Below are 21,830 nucleotides of genomic sequence, written 5' to 3' on the forward strand. Positions count from 1 at the left end.
TATATTTTATTTATAGTTATTATAAAATATTAACTATGTTCCCTGTATTGTACAATATATCCTTGTAGCTTATTTATTTAGGCCACACTGCACGGCTTGCAGGACCTTAGTTCCCCTGCCAGGGATGGAACCTGTGCCCCCTGCAGTGGAAACACAGAGTCGGAACCACTGGACTGCCAGGGAATTCCCAGCTTATTTATTTTATACATAGTAGTTTGTACCTCTAAATCCCCACTGCTATCTAGGTCTTCTATTTAAATCTCCTCTCAGGTCTTCAGACAGAGCTAGAATTTCATCAGTCTCATCTTTCTCCAAGTTTTTTCATTTCTGCTATCACAGTTTTAATTTCCAACAGCTGTTTTTCGTTCTCTGAATATATATTCTTTTGTCTCCTTGTTTTGTGTCACGTTTGCTATTTCTTATTTTATCTGGATATAGTAATAATAATACTTTGGGTTTGTTTTGGTTTTAGTTGACTTCTCCATATTTCCTCTAATCTGCCATTTTGCTTGTTTACTTTGGATTATATCTTTCATACTAGAGGCATTTCTCTGTTATTTGGTAATTCTTGGTTATCTACTTATATTTAGGATTGGGGAACTAAAAAAGTAATTTGAAGTTCCAAGGGCCTATGTGGATTTGACCATGTGTACTTCACTGAAGGATGACCAAGTTGGTTGAATCAGTTTCATTGGGGGTCCTTAGATCTCTCCTCTTAGACTGGTCACATTCCTCAGAGAAGCCTATCCCTGTTCTCTACTAGGAAAAAAAAAAAAAGTCTGGCTGCCAGTATTTTAAGAGTTAAGTGCGATGAAGGTCTTAGTACCCGGCATGTGTTTGGCTAATCTACCTATTTTCTGTAGGGTATTCCTCCCTCAATTCTGTCTGGTGATCCTCAATGCAGAGACCCTGCTTTACCATTGTTCTATCCCTTGGGGATAAGTAAGGGGTAATTGCTGGGCTGTAAGGACCTGAATATTTCTTAAACAGAATCTCAACCAGTCTTTTTTTGCTAGCTCTTCTCCTCCTCCTCCCTTCCCTTATTTCCAGAGACCCCTACAACCACAAATTCTTGAGATTCGGGGGGTTTCTGCAGTGTGAACTGAATAGCTTATTGTCTCTGACTACTCAGCTCTTAGGACTGCTGTATACCACTTGCCTTTTGTATTCCAAGTTTCAAGATTTTCTTTCTGCCTTCTCTCCCATTCTCCCCACCCTTTCTAAAAGGTTTATGCCTTTTTGAAAATCTCTTTACTTATTTCAAAGGAGTTTTGAAAGGAAGCAAAAGATGTGTGTTCAATCTGCTATCTTTCCCTCAAAGTTCCCAATGTGTTTTAACGTATTAATTTCATTTTATTAAATGTTAAAATGTTATTTTGCTTTAAAAATACTTAGGGTTAGGTTTCCCTGGTGGTGCAGTGGTTAAGAATCCGCCTGCCCATCCGCCACGGGTTCGAGCCCTGGTCCAGGAAGATCCCACGTGCTGTGGAGCAACTAAGCCCGTGTGCCACAACTAGTGAAACTGCGTGCCACAACTACTGAAGCCTTTATGCCTAGAGCCTATGTTCCGCAACAAGAGAAGCCACGGCAATGAGAAGCCCACGTAAGGGAGACTAGCCCCCGCTTGCCACAGCTAGAGAAAGCCTGTGCACAGCAACAAAGACCCAACACAGCTAAAAATAAACAAATAAAATGAATAAATTCATTAAAAAAAAACTTAGGGTAACACTTCGGGCAAAGAATTAAAAAATTCGTTGAGAAACAGGGGGAAAGCAGAAATACGAAAGCTGGAGAAATAATTACAAAGGGCAAATTTGTGCTCCAGAGATCATGTTCTGAAAGCGGAAATGGAGGAGAGGGTACAGGTGAAACTGCACCTCACATTGGGACTTGAACCCAGCCTAAACCCAGATTAGGACTTGAACCCACGCGACTGGGACTCAAACCCGGCCAAAACCCACGGTCTTCCAACTGAGATCACACACCTGGTTCTTGAGGTCTCATGGCAGAAAGAATTTAGTGAAAGACAAAGCGATAGGTAAATAGGGGATTTATTTAGAGAGAAACACACTCCACAGACAGAGTGTGGGCCATCTCAGAAGGCAAGAGCAGCACCAGGGTTTGGGCTTGTCAGTTTTTATAGGGGTGGGTAATTTCATAGGCTAATAAGTGACAGGAGTATTCCAGCTATTTGAGGAAGGGGCGGGGATTTCCAGAATTGGGCCACTGCCCACTTTTTGATCCTTATGGTTGGCCTTGGAACAGTCATGGTGCCTGTGGGTGTGTCATTTAGCTTGCTGATGAGTTACAGTGAGTGTATACTGAGGCTCAAGGTCTAGTGGAAGTCGACTTGTCTGCCATCTTGGATCCATTTGGTTCTAATCAGTTTATGTCATGTCATTCTTTCAAAGGTTGTGCCCTGCCCCCTGCACTCCTGTTTCACAGGGGACAAACAATCCTATACTGTGGTATGAAGGATGTTGTATGACAGCGGACTTTAACAGATCTCACTGATTTCAACCACCTTTGGAAAAAGAGCCTCAAGTCTTCTTAACTTCTCCATTTTTCATTTATTTACTAGTCAACAAACATTGATGACTAGAAATGTTTACTAGGGCCTAAGAACATTAAGGGGTATAAGATACGATTACTACCCTTGTGGAGTTCACAAATAACTCATATATAAACTTGTTAAGTGTTTCAATCCCTTAGGCACCATGGAAACAGAAAGGACAGTGTGACTATAAACCACCCGGAAATCAGCTGCCAGAGAGATAGGAGAAAAACCAAGAGAATGTATTTTATAAAAGGAGGCAGTAGATAGCAGAGTCAAATCCTGCCAAGAAGCTAAGGGCGTTAAAAGTGGATGTTGGATTTACTGATAAAGTCAGTAACTGGTCAGAGAGGTTTCTGTGAAGGTGAATGAAATTCAGGTTCAAATTTGACTTTGAAAGATAAAACAGAGTGTTTTGCAGGATTACATATGTGTTTGGTTGGTTTTTAACAGGAAAGATTAAAGTTTGTTTAACTCTTCTTAAAGGAAAAAGCCTAAGAAGAAAAGTTGGAGGTACAGGGCAGAATGGAGACGGTTGATGGGGCAAAATCCTCAATAAAGTGAAAATGAATGAGATCAAGAACACTGACTGAAGGACTGATTTTAAACTGGAAGACAGACACAGTTTTGAGGGCACGAGCCCGCTGTGTCCCTTTGCCTAGCAAAGCAATAAAGCTATTCTTTCCTACTTCACCCAAATAAATAAATAAATAAACTGGGAGCCGATTCTCTCTTGAACAGAAGAGAAGAAAGGAAGGGAGGGTGGATATTGGGCAAACCAAAGCTTGTGTTCAGGTCTGGTGGCATGGAGGTCCGTTTTCTCTGTTGAAATAAGATGCAAAGTCACCTGATCAGAATGAGAGGGTTGGTGTCAAGAGATTAGGGAAATAGAATAGCTTCCAGTTTAAAACAGAAGAAAAGGGAGAGCGAACCTCTGACTAGCACCTCATATTTCAATTAAATTGGAGGTCATTCATTTAGCACTGCACTAACCTGCAAAGTAGTTAGTACCACAGAAGGGCAAGGGAGGGGAGGTTTGCGTCACGTTATGGACCTGAGAATCCAAAATGAGTAGAAAGGAAGGAAGGAGAGGAAGAAGGGAGTAAATAAAAAAAGAAATTAGCGGTTCAAGCCTGAAAGTCTGAGGACGTCTGGATGAACACAACGAAAAGCTGTCGGTGGGCGAGATTTCATGAACTTAATTTCAGAACTGTCATGCTTTGGCGATGGCAAGGTATTACCTCCAAAAGACAGTTTCTCGGTCATTACGAAGCCGGGCGGTCTGGCTTGTCGACAGGCACTGGCAACCAAGACCGGTCTTCATTCGCCTAAAGGCAGCGGCTCGGCGCGTGCGCAGTGTGCGCGAGCTCGTCGCGCCTGCGCACAAAACGTCGCCGTTGCCACCTTTCCCGGCCCGCTCTCCAACCGCGCGGGGGTGAGTGGGCTTCCGCGACGCCCTCCCCTGTGAGGCGTTGGCGATCCCTCAGCACCCCGAGCTCAGCTGACTCGTCCTCCTTCGGCCGGAAACCCTCCTCCTGGGCCCGCGCGGGAGGAGCGGGGCCTCTGAGCGGAGCGGCGAGTCCGCCGGCCCCGGTCTCTTTCCCTGGCGGCGGCGGCTTCTTCCGTAGGACAATATGTTCAAGAGAATGGCCGAATTTGGGCCTGACTCCGGCGGGAGAGTGAAGGTCAGTGCCCGCCCCGCGCCTCCCCTCCGGGAGTGGCTCTCTCGCTCCGGCCCCTCGTGGCGCGGCCTGGGGAGGGCCTGCCTGTTTCTTCTCGCGCCTTTTCTCCTCGGGCGGGAGCCGCGGTTTCCAGGCGGACGGCGAGTCAAAGCCCCAGAGGGAAAATCATGATTTCATTTGGCCCCAACTTCATGTGTCACCGCCTCCCTTCCATCCCAGACGAAAAACAAACATAATCGGTGGTGCCTGGGGGAGAGCCGGACATTGTTGCTGAGGAAAAAGCCACTTGCGGGGCGGGGAGATCCTGGCTTGCTGCTCATCCTCTGCCAACCCAGGTCACCTGTAAAAAGGCGGTGGGGAGGGCAGTACCCACCTATTGTGAGGATAATAACAGTAGCAGATACCGTGCGAAGTAAGCACAGTGGGTGGACGCTTTACCCGATTCTCTGATTCAGTCCCTACAAAGGCAGTATCACTCCCAGTATTTACAACTAGAAAAGTTCAGAAGACTTCCCCAAGTTCATGGTGTTCCTAAAGTCCCAAGGCTACAGCCAAGATACTAATCAAGGCATGCAAAGAACATAACACTGCCTGGCACATAGGGAACATTCAGTACACGGTAACTTCTTAGTTTTTAATTAAAGTGATCATAGAGCCTAACGTAATGTATGACACTGTGACACATTTCCCACTCACTTTACTACATCCCCTGGCACATTAATTTTTTATGAGACAACCAACTGGTTCCTGATATAACACCTATTTTTACCCCTTCGGATTTTTATTTACCGCAGAAAGGAAAATTTTTTATAAAAGAAATCACCCACTTTTGCACCAGTCTAGTTGATCTAGGTTTTTTTTTTTTTGAGTCCTTCTGTATGTCATATTGTTTTCACATAATTTTATACTGAATATACAATTGTCATACACAGTGCTTTGAAAGTTTCAAAAGCTACTGAAATTTAATGGAAGGGGGAAACAGATGCCAGGTAAAATTCATAGTACCATAAGGTTCATAAACATACATTTTCCCTCACTTTTGGGCGAGGTTTTGGAATAATAAGAAAGTACTACTGAACAAAGGTTTAGAACACTAGCTTTTGGAGAAGAACTTACAGAACTCTCTCTACTTGTAATCATGTTAGGTTCTAAAAGTCTTTTAAGTCCAGAATCACTTGAGATTAGGCCTGTAGTCCTCAAATGCTTTTCCACCGAAAATGGGTCCGAGTTAGTCATGTAAAACTTTAAAATTAGGGACTTATTTCTTCTCCATGCTGATTGTTATGTGGTCTTGTAAGCATCTTTTCCCAATTTAGATAAATTTGATCCAGGTAGAAAGTCTTTTGGCAGATGAACCCGCTTTTCATCATTGAGGAACTCCCCAAGTTCCTAGCAACATTGTAGCAGTTCAGGATCTATTATCCCTCACCATGTCAACGCTCCTTGTACTTATTCATTCGGGCCTTGAATGTGAGGCCCCATCTTTGGGTACCACCAAAGGACACTTGCTGTGATTTTTTTTTTTTTAAGTTTGTGTACAAACCACTTGCCTTCTCCTGAACTAACTTTAGGCTAATAGGTATTGGTTTTATTTGTGAATTATCTAGTCACAATGAAAAGTTTTTCCATTTGTTCACTGCTTTTCCTCATTTCTTATTAATTGTTGATTACATTGGCACAGCACTTTTCACATGTGATATATCTTGCTCTTTGACCTTCAGATACAGTCTTACTATTGAACAATTGGTCTCAAATTCATGTGCAACATTCAGTAATTTTCTTCACTTGGAATTTTTTCTATCTCCTTTTCATCGTAATCTGCCTTTACACTTAACCGGATGTGATGAGAAACATGTATGTACATCTCAGAACTGAACACAAATACAGCACACATGCCATCAGTCCAGGGATTACCGAGCTTGAGTCGTCCAAGTGCCTCTTTGCCATTATCTGAATCGAAATGTAGTGTTTAACATTTTTGTTTAAATCAATTTTTTAAAGTCCCTTCCTAAGCATTACTATTTTTGAAATTGTGGGTTTGAATTGCTAGTTATAGTTATGGTTTTTCTAATACAGATTAAACACAAGTAATAAAATGAAAATGTTTGCCCTTATTCTACCTAAAATCCCCTTCCAAACTGTCTTTAATTTTTGTACTGTGCTTTGGAGAACCCTGGTGTAAGCTGATAAGGACGTTACCATCAGGTGATGGTAAAGTTGGTGAGCGTTATTCCAGACTGCTCTTTAAAGTTTGTAAATAGAGCTTTTTCTGTTTCTTTTTAAAAAAAAGAGAGAGAGAAAGAAAAAAAGGAACTCTCAAAGTACTCCACATGATTTAAATACACGTTTTCAAAGTGAGAACATTGTAATTAATGTGGTGTTTAGTTATTTGTGGTATTATGAAATGAGGCTAATTGTCTGGAAATTATTTGTTGAGGGAAATCCATGTTATAAGCAAACTCTAGGTTGTTAGACTGCCTGCCATTTCTTAAAACAAGCTTTCAGAGTTCTAATTCTGTTTATTTGGGTAATAATACAATGTGGTTTTTTTTTTAATAAATTTATTTATTTATTTATTTTCGGCTGCGTTGGGTCTTCGTTGCTGCACACGGGCTTTCTCTAGTTGCGGCGAGCGGGGGCTACTCTTCGTCGTGGTGCGCAGGCTTCTCATTGCGGTGGCTTCTCTTGTTGAAGAGCACGGGCTCTAGGTGCATGGACTTCAGTAGTTGTGGCTCGCGGGCTCTAGAGCGCAGGCTCAGTAGTTGTGGCGCACGGGCTTAGTTGCTCCACGGCCCGTGGGATCTTCCCGGACTAGGGCTCGAACCCGTGTCCCCTGTATTGGCAGGCGGATTCTTAACCACTGAGCCACCAGGGAAGCCTAATACAGTGTTAACTGGTGTTGAAATTGTTTTCTTGTAGGGGGTTACAATCGTTAAACCAATAGTTTATGGTAATGTTGCTCGATATTTTGGAAAGAAAAGAGAAGAGGATGGGCACACCCATCAGTGGACAGTCTATGTAAAACCATATAGAAATGAGGTAGGTAATTGTTTTTCCTAAAACTTTTTTGAAGCTATAGTTTTTTTTGCTCAGAGTTAAATTGTAATATTGTATAGTAACTGATAATAAAATTGGCCCACTGTAGAAATGTTACCAAAAAAGTTGAAAGAATAAAGTAAGAGCTGTCATCTTTCTATAATTGTTAGTAGAATCAACTTTCCAAAAATGTTTTCTAATTAAAATTAAGTTACGGTAAAAAGAACTATGCTATATGCACAGTACGTCTTCCAATCACCACACCTTAAGGTAGCCTAGTATATAATCAGGTATTTCAGGAATAGTAAATTTAAGTGATAATTTGGTAATCAGACCATCAGAAAAGATGAAAGACAAACTGCTACATAATCTAGCTGCTGGTAATTTGGTTTTGCTACTGAATCTCTAATGCCTGGAATGCAGTAAGTACATAGTGGGTATTCAACAGATACTTACTGAATGAATAAACTATTCCTCTATTTAAAACCCTTCATTCTGTATTTCAAATATCATTGTTCCAATATAGTGGAAGCAAGAAGGCAGGTGAGAATTTATGTTATCATTGTAATCATTCGTCACCTTTCAGAAACATCTGAAAAAGCAGTTAGAGATGTCACCAAGAGTTGTTACCTCTGAAAAGATGAAAATGGTGCCAAATAGCCCAAGGGTAGATTCACAGCTTGATGATGATAAAGGTAGTCTGCTTCAAACACTTTGAATTATATTTTACCACCTGTAAGAGACTAGAATTTTGGACATACTTTTACTTTATCAAGGGTCACATTTTTAAAATAAATTGAATAATTATTCAAAATAACTTTATAGTGTCAATTTTAAGGGTAGAAATGCTGACTTATCATTCAAAATTACTTCCAATGCTGAATACTCTTTTCTTCCCATGTACCCCACAGTATGTTCAGTCACATTTAATAAATTAAGAGATGATAAATTTAGAGGTAAATCGAAAGAAGGGGAATATGCCACACATTAAACTGCCATGTAGGACAGTTTACAGTAACTGAACTCAGTGCAGCTGTAGCCACAATTTAAAGGTGACCACTTGAATGTAGAGGTCTTGAGCTGAAATCTACAGGACATCAAGTAGTGATGCAACCCAAAGTTATCTTAATTTCAAGGACAAAGAATAAGGCACTTGACTTTTGAGTTCTTTTTTTCTTCATATATTCCACCAAAAGGCTGAGTTAATACATGTTGAAACCAATTAAGCTTGATAATGTTTTTTCTTCAGCATTTATACTATTCTCTATTAAATAAAATTAAAAGACGAAGGAAAAAAAACCTTCAAAGTCCACACAAAAACTTGTATATGAATGTTTGTGGTGACATTATTCATAATAGTCCAAATGTCTCTAAACTGATGAATGGATAAATAAAATGTAGTGTATCCATATAGTGGAATATTATTAAGGAATAAAATAAAGTATTGATACATGCTACTAACACATGGAATAAATTAGAAAACATGGCAAGTGAAAGAAGCCAAACACAAAAGCCACATACTGTATAATTCCATTTTTATAAAATGTGCATAATAGGCAAATCCATAGACATAGAACCTAGATTAGTGGTTGACAGCGAGTGGGAGGAAGAATGGGTATGAGGTTTCCTTTTGTGTGATAGAATGTTCTCAAATTGATTGTGGTGATAGTTGTACAACTCTGAATATATTAAAAACCATTGAATGGTGAACTTTAAATGGGTGATTTGTGTAGTATGTTAATATCTCAATAGAGCTGTTAAAAACAAAAAAACAAAACCACCTTCAGTGACTACCTATTGCCCTCATCATAAAGCTGTCATGTTTAGAAGGCCTGCCATGACCTTTCCCTATCCTGTCTCTGCAGCCTTGTCCCTTGTCTGTGTTTGCCTCATTTCTTTATATCCTACATTTTACCAATACTAAATTACTCTCAGTTTCCCAAAGGAACACTCTTAAACCTCTTCCTTTCTTCCCACCCACTCCATTCTTATTGTTCCCTTAGGTCTTAGTTCAAGTGTATTTTCTTTAGATCTACTTTCTTGATCTCCAAAGACTAAAATAGCTGCCTTTCCTATGGATTTGTACCTAATGTCCTCATAACACATGACCTAATATGCACACAACAGATTACAGATTACAGCATTGAAATGCTGATTTTCTTGTCTGCCCCCCACTTTACAGTGAGACCCTGAGGACAAGATTCTGTTATTTATCATTATAGCATCTAACAGTATTGGTAGTCACTCCTATTTGTAGAAAAAATGAATGAAAGTATTCCCAAAATAGTCTTCAAAGAGGCTTATGAAAATCTGCCTCAGAAAAAATGTTCACAAAATAATGTTAAGTGATGAAGGCAGATAGTAATATATTATTACAGTAGGATCCCAGTTAAAAAAATATGTAGATAATAAGCACATAAAAATTCCTGAAAGCAAATAAAAAGATTAATGAACATTACTGTTGAATGCAACTTACTCTGTTTTGCATTTTCCTGTTTTTCTATAATGAATTATTTTAGAAAAGGCCTCCTTCGCTAGCAGGATCCCTTTTGTGTGCCGGAACTAATGAATATGCTTTTGTGCTTCAAAATATAATTAAGGAAAGGAAGAGTTTTTATCCAACAGTTTTAGGTTGCTTAGCTTAGTTGACCTTTGTATAATATAATTTTGTTTTTTGAAGTTGTGTTTTGAAGTTTTTTGAAGTTAGTTCTTAGATTTGCTTTGGTGTATATGTTTATTTCTGTAGAAAATATTGGAAATGTACTGTTGTTTTATGGAAAAATCAAAATTGATTTTGAGTATTGTCTACAGAGATATATAAAAATAGGAATGCAAAACAATGAATTAGGGACATATATATTTCTATATATTATGAATTTTGAAAGAATTCTGCACAGCCTTCCTTTGTTTAAAATTAAAAACAAACCTCCAGGGTATAATTCATGTTTCTTAGAAAATTCGTTTCCATAAAATTTAAGGGGAAGTGTATTTTATAAAATTGGCACAGGTGCTCTGTGTATTTCCTTCCTAATTGTTATGTGTAGATGACAGAACTAATTAATGCCTCTGTATTTTAGGATATGTCAGCATATGTGAAGAAAATCCAATTTAAATTACATGAAAGCTATGGCAATCCTTTAAGAGGTACAATAGTTTTTTAAAATTCATAATGTTATAAATTTTAAAAGAGCTAGGAAACTGTATCAGTAATTTACAATTTATAATTGTTTTATTTTTTTCTTTCTTTTAGTTGTTACTAAGCCTCCATATGAAATTACTGAAACAGGTTGGGGTGAATTCGAAATAATCATCAAAATATTTTTCATTGATCCTAATGAAAGACCTGTGAGTAATGTTAATCTCTGCAAATATAAAATGGATTTTTTAGTAATTGTGAAAATTTTACAATATTCAATAGCTTGTTATATGTTGACATTTTCATTCAGGTATACTTTATGTAAGCTTATGGCTTGGTGTATCTCGCTATGAGTTAAGGTTTTTCATTTTTAAGTGAAGTGCCTTTCAAAACTCTTTTGTTTTTCTAGTATAAAAAGAAGGGATAGAATGTGAACAGTTATTTGAAAGGAATCATGGAAATTACATGATTACTACAGCAAAAAAATTTAAAATTCATTAGTATCGTTTGGTTATTAGTAACAAACAAGTGGAGTCCATATGCTCTCTGAAATGGGAGTGTCCGGTTTTTTATAGTTAAAAGCCCTAGAAAGTCTTTGTACATTTTCAAACTGTCATCAGTACTAGCAGCTTTATCTTATACCTGGATCCTTATTTATAACCACTGACTTTTTCATTATTTGATCTCTTCAGATTGTTGCTTGATAATGTAAAAAGTCTCTCAAAGCTTTCACTTTGACCCCTCAGCAACTTTGTGAGCTTGGTGAGATCCTCATTTTAGAGATGAGCATATTAAGGCTCAGAGATGAAGTCATGTGCTCAAAAACACAGTTAATTGTGGTGGAGTTAGTTTTTGAATCCAGGTATTTGCATTCAGACCTCACACTCCTTCCTTTACTCTTGCTTTTGACTAAAACCACTAAGCCTGTTTTATTTTTAAACCTAAAGGGTCACAACTCAGGCTCTCTCATTGCACATTTGTGTGGCTGGTGTTTAACTCCAGTTTCAGGGCTTTAGTGTTCATCACCATTAATTTTCATCTTGATAGATTCAGCTCGCTCCTTTAGCACCAAACATTGACACTTTAATTATCAGATTACATTTGTAAAACGATGTGCTTTTAAAGGATTTGGATGTCACCTGGGCCAGTGATACAGAGAATTAGTTCCTAACTAGTTGCATTAGAAATGCCTGAGATGTTTTTTTATAAGTTCAGACTTCTAGGCCCCATTCCACAGAGCGTGATTCACAGGTTTGGAGAGGGGCCAGCACCCCAGGTAATTCTGATGTGCAATAATATTTAGGACCCATTGAGGTAGACCATACTTTTCCTTATAGAAGTTCCTTTAGGCAGTCCAGTATAGCAAGAAGAGAATATTGACTTCTGTTATTAAGTGAAACATCCTATTCAGGTTTTGGGTAGTTCTAGTTTTAAGAAAGCTCTACTTTATGTTAAGCTTCCTTGAACTTTTTACTGATAACTATTCATACTTTAGTTTTCTTTTCTCCTGAAGAACCATCTATAGCTCATTTAAATATCTTCCATGTGATAAGGTTTCCAGGTCTCCTACCATTCTTGTCCTTCTGGGATACTCTCACAGACATTATATTCTGTTTGACAAGAAATTATTAAATATCCATATTTGCAAGATATTGCCCAAGGGGTGGGATACAAAGATGAGACACTACACCTATCCTTAACCAAAGTAGTCTATTAGGGAGAATAGAGCACAGAATAGGCAGATGTTGAGAGAGAGGAAGAAGAAGTTGGTCATGTTACTAGAGCAGAGGTTCTTGTTAACTTTGTATGATTGCTTTGAATTCATTTTATTTTGAGAATGTGCTGCCTTACCTGTCTGCCTCCTCATCTGTCTCCCCCTTCTCTCCTCCCTACCCTGCCCTCAATTGGAAAATACATCTCTGAAAGAAATCATTATATAATGTAACGTCATTATGAGACAGCTCTCAAAGTCAACTCTTGGCAAAGTAGGGTAATATGATCTTTTGCCTTTCTGGAGTGATTCCTTTATTGAATAGGTTTCCATATAGATCTACATAGGCCTGAGTTTTATCCCCTCCAAATTACTGTAGTGTTCTTTTAGTATTGAACCCATTATAGTTTTTGAATAGTTGGCTCTTACAGAAAATAAGTCATATGAGGTTTATTTAAAATATAAAAGAAAGATATGGGTAACTTGTGATTTACTTCTGTTATCCAGTAACCTATTACTCATCAAACCACTGTAAAAGGAATGGTTGTTTCTAAAAGCAAAATGCTAATATTGGGTTTTTATTCCTAGAAATATCTCTGGCAAGTATAGGCATTTTCATTGCTCTAAGAATCTTCAAACACCACTGAAAATTAGAGACATCTGTCCTGAAATTATTCATTGCCTATATCTGCATGAATGCCTCTCCAGGTCTGAGTAATAAATTTGGGAATGGAAGGCTTTATGATGTAGTTTTTAATACTTCTTAAATTATAAAAGACACGCATATAGTTTTTTTAAAAGATTTAAAAACTAAAAAGTGCAAGTCTCCTGTATTAGTTTCCTAGGGCTACCATAAGAAAGTACCTCAAACTGAGTGGCTAAAAAACAACAGAAATTTATCCTCCCGGTTCTGGAGACTAGAAGTCCCAAATCAAGGTGTTGGCCATGCTCTCTCCATAGCCTCTAGGCGAGAATCTTTTCATGCCTCCTCTAGTTCCTGGTGGCCCCAGGCGTTCCTTGGCTTGTGGCAGCGTAACTCCAGTCTCTGCCTCCATTTTCACATGGCCTTCTCTCTCTCCCTGTTTCTGTGTCACTTCTCTTTTTATGAGGACACCAGTCATATTGGATTAGGGTCCCCCCCCAATGACTTCATCTTAACTTGATTACATCTGCAAAAGGCTCTTATTTCCAAATAACGTTACATTTACATGTTCTGAGATTTAGTACTTCAACATATCTTTTGGGGAATACAGTTCAACCCGTAACATCTTCTTTCCCCCATCTCTGACCCCTTCCTCAGGAAAACCACAGTTACTGTTTTCAGTTCCTCTAGAAATTATTCCCATTCATCTCGTGTATTTAAATCCCTAAGGTTGGATTTTTCAATTTTAGATAGTGCCTGTCAGCTCCTAGTGATGACGGCTGATCCTTTTTCTTTGTCTTTCTTGGTTTCTTTTTTCATTTTGCTGCAGGACTTTATTCAGAAAGGATGCGAGAGAAGTAAAATTTCAGAGCCAATGCTCTCTGAAAATATCTTTGTTTTTGTTTACCTCTCACTTGATTGGGTGAAGAATTCTAGGTCCCACAGGAGGTGTACTCTCTCGTCTGTGAGTGGGGGGAGAGGAGGGAAGGTTGGCCAGCCTAGCCGCCCCACAGCCTTCTTGATTTCTGTACCTGCCAGCTTTGTGCTCGCAGTCTCTCCCCAGAGCTCCACTGGGGGCAGCAGCTCCCACCTCTGATGCAGTTTTCTTTAAGATTTTAGGTTATGGATTTCCCTGTTATGGTTTATCCATCTGTGTAGTCTCATCTGCTTTCTGTCTGTTCCAGAAATTTGTCAAATTATCTGCTTTAAATATGGCATATGATCTATACTCCTTATGATGATTTTAGCTAACTTTTTGGAAAATTCTTTGAGGCCTCTGAATTGGTTTCTATACCTTCAACATGAACTCTGATGTTTTACCAGCTAGGTTTTGTTTTGCTCAAATAATCACTCATTGCGCTGCAAAGCTTTTCCTTTGATGTCTTGCTGTATCTGTTTTTAAATATTTTGAAGACATACTGCTCTTGCCGAAGTGAATTTTCACTGACTAACTTTGTGTTTGTTTATTATGCTATTTATGTATTAATCTTATTATTACACTAAAGAAATTAACTTGTCCTCACTGAGCATTTTAGTATTGATCATTCCTTTTGAAAGTATCAAATCTTTTTTCGCCATAGTAAGTTTGTAAACTTTAACTGTCACAGTTAATCAAATGTCGCCTGTGTAAGTAAAAGAATTCATCTTAGTGACTTACCAGTTTAATTTCCATAGCTGTATCTTGTGTTATTTTTATATATAGTCACTCTCTAGAGATGCTTTGTAACTAATGTTTGCTTACCCTCTTCAAAACATACATATTGAATAGATGTAGATAAATGGTAATACCTAATAGGAAAATAAAAGTACACACAGAATTTGGGTGACCTGCCACAGTAAGTTGTAGTTGAAACAAGATCCTGAATTTGATGTGTTTACTAACTCAGTCTCTAAATCAGTTACAGAAATGATGATGTCTCATAATGATGATAAAAACCATTGCACAGATGTCATGTCTGTTTTTGTTTCACAGGTAACCCTGTATCACTTATTAAAGCTATTTCAATCAGACACCAATGCAATGCTGGGAAAAAAGACAGTGGTTTCAGAGTTCTATGATGAAATGGTAAGAAGATTTTATTTTGTTTTTTTGTTTTTTTGTTTTTTTTGCGGTACGCGGGCCTCTCACTGTTGTGGCCTCTCCCATTGCGGAGCACAGGCTCCGGACGCGCAGGCTCAGCGGCCATGGCTCACGGGCCCAGCCGCTCTGCGGCATGTGGGATCCTCCCGGACCGGGGCATGAACCCGTGTCCCCTGCATCGGCAGGCGGACTCTCAACCACTGCGCCACCAGGGAAGCCCGTAAGAAGATTTTATAATGAGAGTTTTTAAAACATTTTAAACTGTAGATTTTGCAATTATTGGGCTTTTTTTCATTCTCTTCCATTAGATATTTCAAGACCCAACAGCAATGATGCAACAATTATTAACAACATCTCGTCAGCTTACCTTAGGAGCCTATAAGCATGAAACAGAATGTAAGTGCCATGAGTTCATAATTAATCCTGAGAAATAATGTATTCTGTAATGGTGAAAGGATTGTATGATTAGCAACTATTAAATTTTTTTCCTTAGTAGATACAGGTAAAATTTTTAGGAGTTATACAATATATGTATTACTAAAGAACAGGTAAGAAGGATGTTTTAAATAGTTCTCAAAGTAGGCCTACTTTCAAAAAGGTAAAAGACAGCCTCTGACACACTCTGAAATACTGTTTGTCTTTATTCACTAATTACATTTAAGCATAGCTTTTCATTAATCTTGCTTAACCTGTCACTCAATCATTTTCTGTTTACTAGTCTTTGCTAACAAAATCGGTGTGAAGAACCTTGCAGAACATAATTATACTTAAGTGTACGGTGAACTAGTTTCTCCCTCTCTCTCTTTTTAACTTGTCACCTGACATAGTTTTATATTAATGCTGGGGTGGTGAAGACCAGAATGTCTTATTGATAGTCAGTCATGCTGTCTTTTCCCTTTAGCTTACGAGGCCTCAGAATCCCCTACACATTGTTTCATGCAGCTATTGCCAACCATTTGCAGTTGTCATTCAAGATGAAATCTACTTACCAACCCTGTGTTGACATTTATGTCACCATTTATTCGGTTTTTCCTTTGATTTTTCATTTATTTGCTTACAGTATATATTGAGCAACAGTAAGATGCCAGGCATTGTTCAGAGGATAGAGCAGACAAAAGCCCTGCCCTCATGGAGCTTACATACTAGTGGAAAGAAGACAAATATTAAATAAACAGAACAATGAAATGTGAAGTAGTGATTGGATGGCATGAAGAAAACTAAAGTAGGGGAGGGAGCGCTTTTGGTGGGAGGAGATGGTTAAGAGTTTTAAATATCAGGTCAGAGAATGCTTCCTGAAATGGTGGCATTGGAGCAAATACCAAAAGGAGTGGGGAGATGAGCCATGCAGCTACATGAGAGACGAATGTTACGTGTAGAGTGGCAGCAAGGGCAGGAACCCTGAGGTAAGAGCATGCCTGGCATATCCGAGGAACAGCAAGAAGGCCAGTGTACCTGGAGTAGAGTGAACAAGGGGACAAGGAGTGGGACATGAGGCCAAAGAAGTTATTATGGGACCAGCTCATATAGGGAGTTTAAGTTATTAAACTGAAGGAGATGGGAAGTCTTTTGTGGGTTTTGAGCAGGAAGAGTGACAGTATAAGACTAATATTTTAAAAAGATCAATCACCCTGGTTGCTGTGTTGAGAGTAGACTGTAAAGCAGAAAGGGTAGAAGCAGAATAGTTAGGAGGCTATTCCAGTAATCCAGATATAGAATTGTGGGTAGTACCAAAATGATAGCAATGGAGGTGGTGAGAAGGGGTCAGGTTCTAGTTTGAAGATAGGTACAGTAGGATTTGCTGATGGTTTGATAACAATATATGAAAGAAGGAGATGAACAAAGAATGACTGTTAAGGTTTGGGGCCAGAGGAAACAAACAAACAAAAATTGTTATTACTTTTCATAGAGATGGGAAGTCTGGGAGGGGCAGCTTTGAGGAGAAAGATTAGGAGTACAGTTTTGGACATGATGGCTGTGGGATGCCTGTAAGACATCTAAGTGGAGATGTTGAGAAGGGAATTGTGCTCAAAGTCTGGTATTCAAGGAGAGGTCTAGGCTGAAGATATAAATGTGGAAGTTAATATACACATGGATTTATAAATTGTGAGACCAAATGGTATCATCACAAGAGTAAGTGAAGATAGAAAAGAGGTTCAAAGGTTGAGCCCTGGGCACTCCAACATTTAGAGACTAAGGAGATGACCAGCAAAGGAATTAGGAGAGAACAGTGAGTGTGGAGGGAGAAAAACTAGGTGCACATAATATCCTAGAGCCAGGTGAAGAAAGTGTATCAGGAAATAGTCATTAGCTGTGTTCAGTACCTCTGATAGGTCAAGTAAGATCAGAGCCAAGAAATAGGCTATAGCAAGGTGGAGGTCCTTGGTGACCTTAACAGGAGCAGTTGAAGGAGAATAGTAAGGACAGAAGATCAGTTGAAGTGGATCAAGAGAGAATGAGATGAGGGAGTTCCCTGGCGGTCCAGTGGTTAGGACTTGGCACTTTCACTGCCGTGGTCTGGGTTCAAATCCCTGGTCAGGGAACTAAGATCCTGCAAGCCGTGCAGTGCTGGCAAAAAAAGAGAGAGAGAGAGTGAGATGAGAAATTGGAGACAGGTGCTATGGACAACTTTGTCTTGGAGCTTGACTATAAAGGGAAAGTAGCCCTTGAAGCAGTAGCAGAGCAGGATTTGGAGTCAAGAGAGCAGAGTTTTCAGGGGAAACAGACCAGTATCGTTATAGGCTGGAAGAAGCGATCCAATAAAAGAAGGGGGGTGGGGGATGAGAAAGCAGGAGAGAAAGAGGTTGCTGTTTAACCATTGTTGGTTATAGTAGTGTTTTGTTTGTATTTTCATGAAACCCTGACCAAGAGTTAAAAGATCTGAATACTGATTATAATTGCTACTTGGTAGTCATTTAAAATTGAAAATCACACTCATTAAAAAATTTTATGTTTCACTTTCTACATCTGAAAAAATACTTGGGCTACTTTGTTATGAACATAAAACAGATATGTATATGATCACTTTTGAAAAGGTTAAAAAATACTAGTCACATGCTATTTTAATTTGTTACTGGTCATATTCTCTCCATTATAGATCTCCTTTCTCTCATACTATGAAATGTGCCCAATTCATAGAGGAAACTTCTCTTTTTAAATTCAAGTACCCATATTTCTGTGTTTTCAACAAAAATAATATCATTAATTCATATATGTATAATAGTAGAGACAAATGTTTCATAAAAAGACTTTTCTACAAATTAATTTTTGACGTGTTAAAGTTTATGTGTGGAGATTTATAACCTTCGGAAGTTTTTATCAGTAAATTGCATGTTTTATATTATCTTCAGGTTATTTTCTCAACAGTGTCAAATCCATAAGGAAGAAAAAGATAATTCTGTAAATGGTATTGACACAATTGATAACTTTTGAGAAGAAAACTTAATTTAGATCATTGCTTTATAGCACTTATCAAAACAAATTCCAGTTTAATTAATGATAGTTAACTTTTTTTTTAATTAATTAATTTATTTATTTTTGCTGTGTTGGGTCTTCATTTCTGTGCGAGGGCTTTCTCTAGTTGCAGCGAGCGGGGGCCACTCTTCATTGTGGTGCGCGGGCCTCTCTCGTTGCCAAGCACAGGCTCCAGACGCGCAGGCTCAGTAGCTGTGGCTCACGGGCCTAGTTGCTCCGCGGCATGTGGGATCTTCGCAGACCAGGGCTCGAACCCGTGTCCCCTGCATCGGCAGGCAGATTCTCAACCACTGCGCCACCAGAGAAGCCCAGTTAACTGTTTTTTTAAAGTCAGTTAAGCTGTTTAAAAAATTAGAGAAATGACTGTCCTGGCTAGTGAAGACTTTCTAAATTTGAAGTGTTAGAAGAAATCACATTGAAAGAAAGGCAAACTTGATTCTGCAAAAAAATATTTAACTTATTCATTTCAAAAGGGCAAAAAAGAAAGATAAATTTGTAGAAAATATGACAAAGGATTAATATCTTTAAAACCCTAAAATAAATAAAATAGAATAAAATTTTAAACTTCAGTTGACAAATGGACAAAAGACATGGACAGATGAAAGAGGAGATGACTAGTAAATAAAAAGGGAAAATATTTGACCCTGCTAGTAATTTTTAAAATGCAAACCAAATAATAATGGGTGGTTATATTTGTATCAAATAAGCAAAAGGAATTTTTAATAGTTGTACCTATTAAGAATGTGGTGAACCCTGTGTTCTATGAATTGTTTGTGTGAGTAGGCCTTTTAGGAAAGCAACTTGGGAATATTAATCAAAGGTCTTAAAAAGATAGGTATACTTTTACCAGTTTGAGAGCATTATACTCAATATTTGGTAATATCAGTTAGCTTTATTGAGTGCTTACTGTTTGTACTCTTGTAAATCTGTACATGTATAAACTCATTTACATCTACAATAACTTTATTAGGTAATCCATTTAGAAAAGGAAACTGAGGCACAGGGAGAGTAAGAAACTTGCCCAAGTTAACATGAGTTAGTGGTAGAGCCAGGACTTTATCCTAAGCAGTCCTCAGAACTTAGGCTCTAAAAACATAGTAATATTTTTAGATAGAGTAATGGCCGGGATAGAGGTTGCTCATTATAAAATTTAAAACACATTAAAAGTTTATAAAGATGTTTATACTGGTAAACCCATGGAAATTTACTTAAGTACTAGGGATCTAGCTTTTAATAGAAATTGCTTCTACAAGGAATAATTAAAATGATAGTGAATGGGCTTCCCTGATGGCGCAGTGGTTGAGAGTCCACCTGCCGATGCAGGGGACACAGGTTTGTGCCACGGTCTGGGAAGATCCCACATGCCGCGGAGTGGCTGGGCCCTTGAGCCATGGCTGCTGAGCCTGCGCGTCCAGAGCCTGTGCTCCGCAACGGGAGAGGCCACAACAGTGAGAGGCCCGCGTACCGCAAAAAAAAAAAATGTTTAAAAATGATAGTGAATGCTTGAAGAGAGTTTACATGTACTAGATAAGTGCTTTGCATTTCTTAATTTATTGAATACCCTTAACAACCCTAGGAGGAAGGTACTACTGTTAGCCCCATTTTCTAGGTAAGACCCTAGAGCATAGAGAGATTTGATATCTTGCCCCAAATCACTCAGCAAAGCAGGATTTAAACCGAGACAGAGTGTGTGCTCTTAACCGATGAACTGTTCTCTTTGTAAAAAAGCCTTACAGGGACTTCCTTGGTGGTACAGTGGTTAGGACTCTGCACTCCCAATGCAGGGGGCCCAGGTTCGATCCCTGGTCAGGGAACTGGATCCCACATGCATGTCTCAACTAAGAGTTCGCATGCCACAGCAGAGGAGCCAGCCTGCCACAACTAAGACCCAGCACAACCAAATAAATAAATAAATAAATATTAAAAAAAAAAAAAAGCCTTACAGTCTATTTTTCTAACCAGTAAGTTACATTGGCTTTGCAAAAATATTAACTCTTCTTTGGATTGACTTACTCTAAATTGAAGCTTTATTTGGAAATTTAAAACAGAAATTTTATCTATATCTATATCTATCTATCTATCTGTGTATATATATATATATATATATATATATATATATATACACTCACAGGCACACACACATACATATATATATATCTTAAATGTATGTATAAGCATTTAATATATTGGAAGCAGAAAACCAGAACAAGCTAAAAGAAGTTTTTAAATGTTTTCCCCTATCATCTCATTGGTAATTAACCCAGTTCTTTCAATATATGGTACCCTTTGCAGTCTCATGATTTGTCAAAAATAAAGTATAGTGACTAAATCAGACCACAAAAATCTGTATCTACAGTACATGCTGTCCTCTGACAAATGAGTTAAATCAGGTCTTCCTAACTAGATTTAAAACTACCTGTTACAGTCATATAGGACTCCTTGTTGTTTCCCAAATCTTTCTGTATGCTTTCCAAGGCCCACTATGTCCACTTCATCTACCTAATTCCTTTCTCATTCTTTAAAACTCAATTCAGATTTTACTACTGCCAAGAAGCCTTCTTTGATATACACACACACCCTTTCCCCTTGGTATGTCATAGCACCCTATGATTATCTCATGACACTGTAATGCATTTTTCTTTCTTGTCTGTCTCCTACTTCTGTATCCCACCATCTCACAATGTGCCTTTCACTCCATATATGTTTTATAATTAATATGGAGAGAGAGGGGGAGAGCAAGGGGATAAAAATTTCTGCATAGTAAAAAAGCATTGTCAACAAAGTCTAAAGACAGACAAGCCATTAAAAAATATTGTACTCAAATCACAAATGACTAGTTTCTTTAATGTATAAAGAGCTCCTGCACATCATTTAAAAAGGCTGATAACCAGTAACTAAACAGCTTCTGCAGAGCAAAGGAAACCATCAACAAAATGAAAAGGCAACCTACTGAATGGGAGAAAATATTTGCAAATCATGTATCTGATAAGGGGTTAATATCCAAAATATATAAAGAACTCATACAACTCAATGGCCAAAAACCGCATACAATTTAATTAAAATTGGGCAGAAGAACTGAGTAGATATTTTTCCAAAGAAGACATGCAGATGGCCAACAGGTATACGAAAAGATGTTCAACATCACTAATCATCAGGGAAATGCAAATCAAAACCACAATGAGATATCACTTCATGTCTGTTAGAATGGCTACTATCAAAAAGACAAGAAATAACAACTGTTAGCAAGGATGTGGAGAAAAGGAAGCCCTTGTGCAATGTTGATTGGTGCAGCCACTATGGAAAACAGTATGTAGGGTCCTCAGAAAAATAAAAGTAGAGCTGCAATATGATCCAGCAATTCCACTTGGATACGTATCTGAACAAGACAAAAACACTAACTTGAAAAGATATATGCAACTCCATGTTCATTACACCATTATTTACAATAGCCAAGACAGGTAAACAATATAAGTGTCCATCAACAGGTGACTGGATAAAGAAGAGGTGTTTTATATAT

At 38.3% G+C, this 21,830-nt stretch overlaps 1 protein-coding gene and 1 non-coding gene across 3 annotated transcripts in view; both read left to right on the forward strand.

The window, feature by feature from the left end:
- Nucleotides 1–3,950: 3,950 nt before the first annotated feature.
- YEATS4 (YEATS domain containing 4) overlaps nucleotides 3,951–21,830 on the forward strand; it is a 134,396-nt gene continuing 116,516 nt past the window's right edge. For both annotated transcript variants that reach the window (XR_003432896.1, XM_027106997.1), the window contains exons 1-6: nucleotides 3,951–4,239; nucleotides 7,156–7,275; nucleotides 10,350–10,416; nucleotides 10,523–10,617; nucleotides 14,735–14,827; nucleotides 15,151–15,238. Coding sequence is in view for 1 of the 2 variants with exons in the window: in XM_027106997.1 (XP_026962798.1) it covers nucleotides 4,189–4,239; nucleotides 7,156–7,275; nucleotides 10,350–10,416; nucleotides 10,523–10,617; nucleotides 14,735–14,827; nucleotides 15,151–15,238 (514 nt within the window). In the remaining variant the exon portion in view is untranslated. The remainder of the gene's footprint in view (nucleotides 4,240–7,155; nucleotides 7,276–10,349; nucleotides 10,417–10,522; nucleotides 10,618–14,734; nucleotides 14,828–15,150; nucleotides 15,239–21,830) is intronic.
- Nucleotides 20,055–20,127, forward strand: TRNAG-CCC (transfer RNA glycine (anticodon CCC)). The gene has a single exon. It is a non-coding gene; the product is annotated as a tRNA-Gly (tRNA).

Source organism: Aethalodelphis obliquidens, unplaced genomic scaffold, assembly GCF_003676395.1.
Source record: "Aethalodelphis obliquidens isolate GAN/ISIS:26980383/991018 unplaced genomic scaffold, ASM367639v1 scaffold8, whole genome shotgun sequence".
Classification (NCBI taxonomy): Eukaryota; Metazoa; Chordata; class Mammalia; order Artiodactyla; family Delphinidae; genus Aethalodelphis; species Aethalodelphis obliquidens.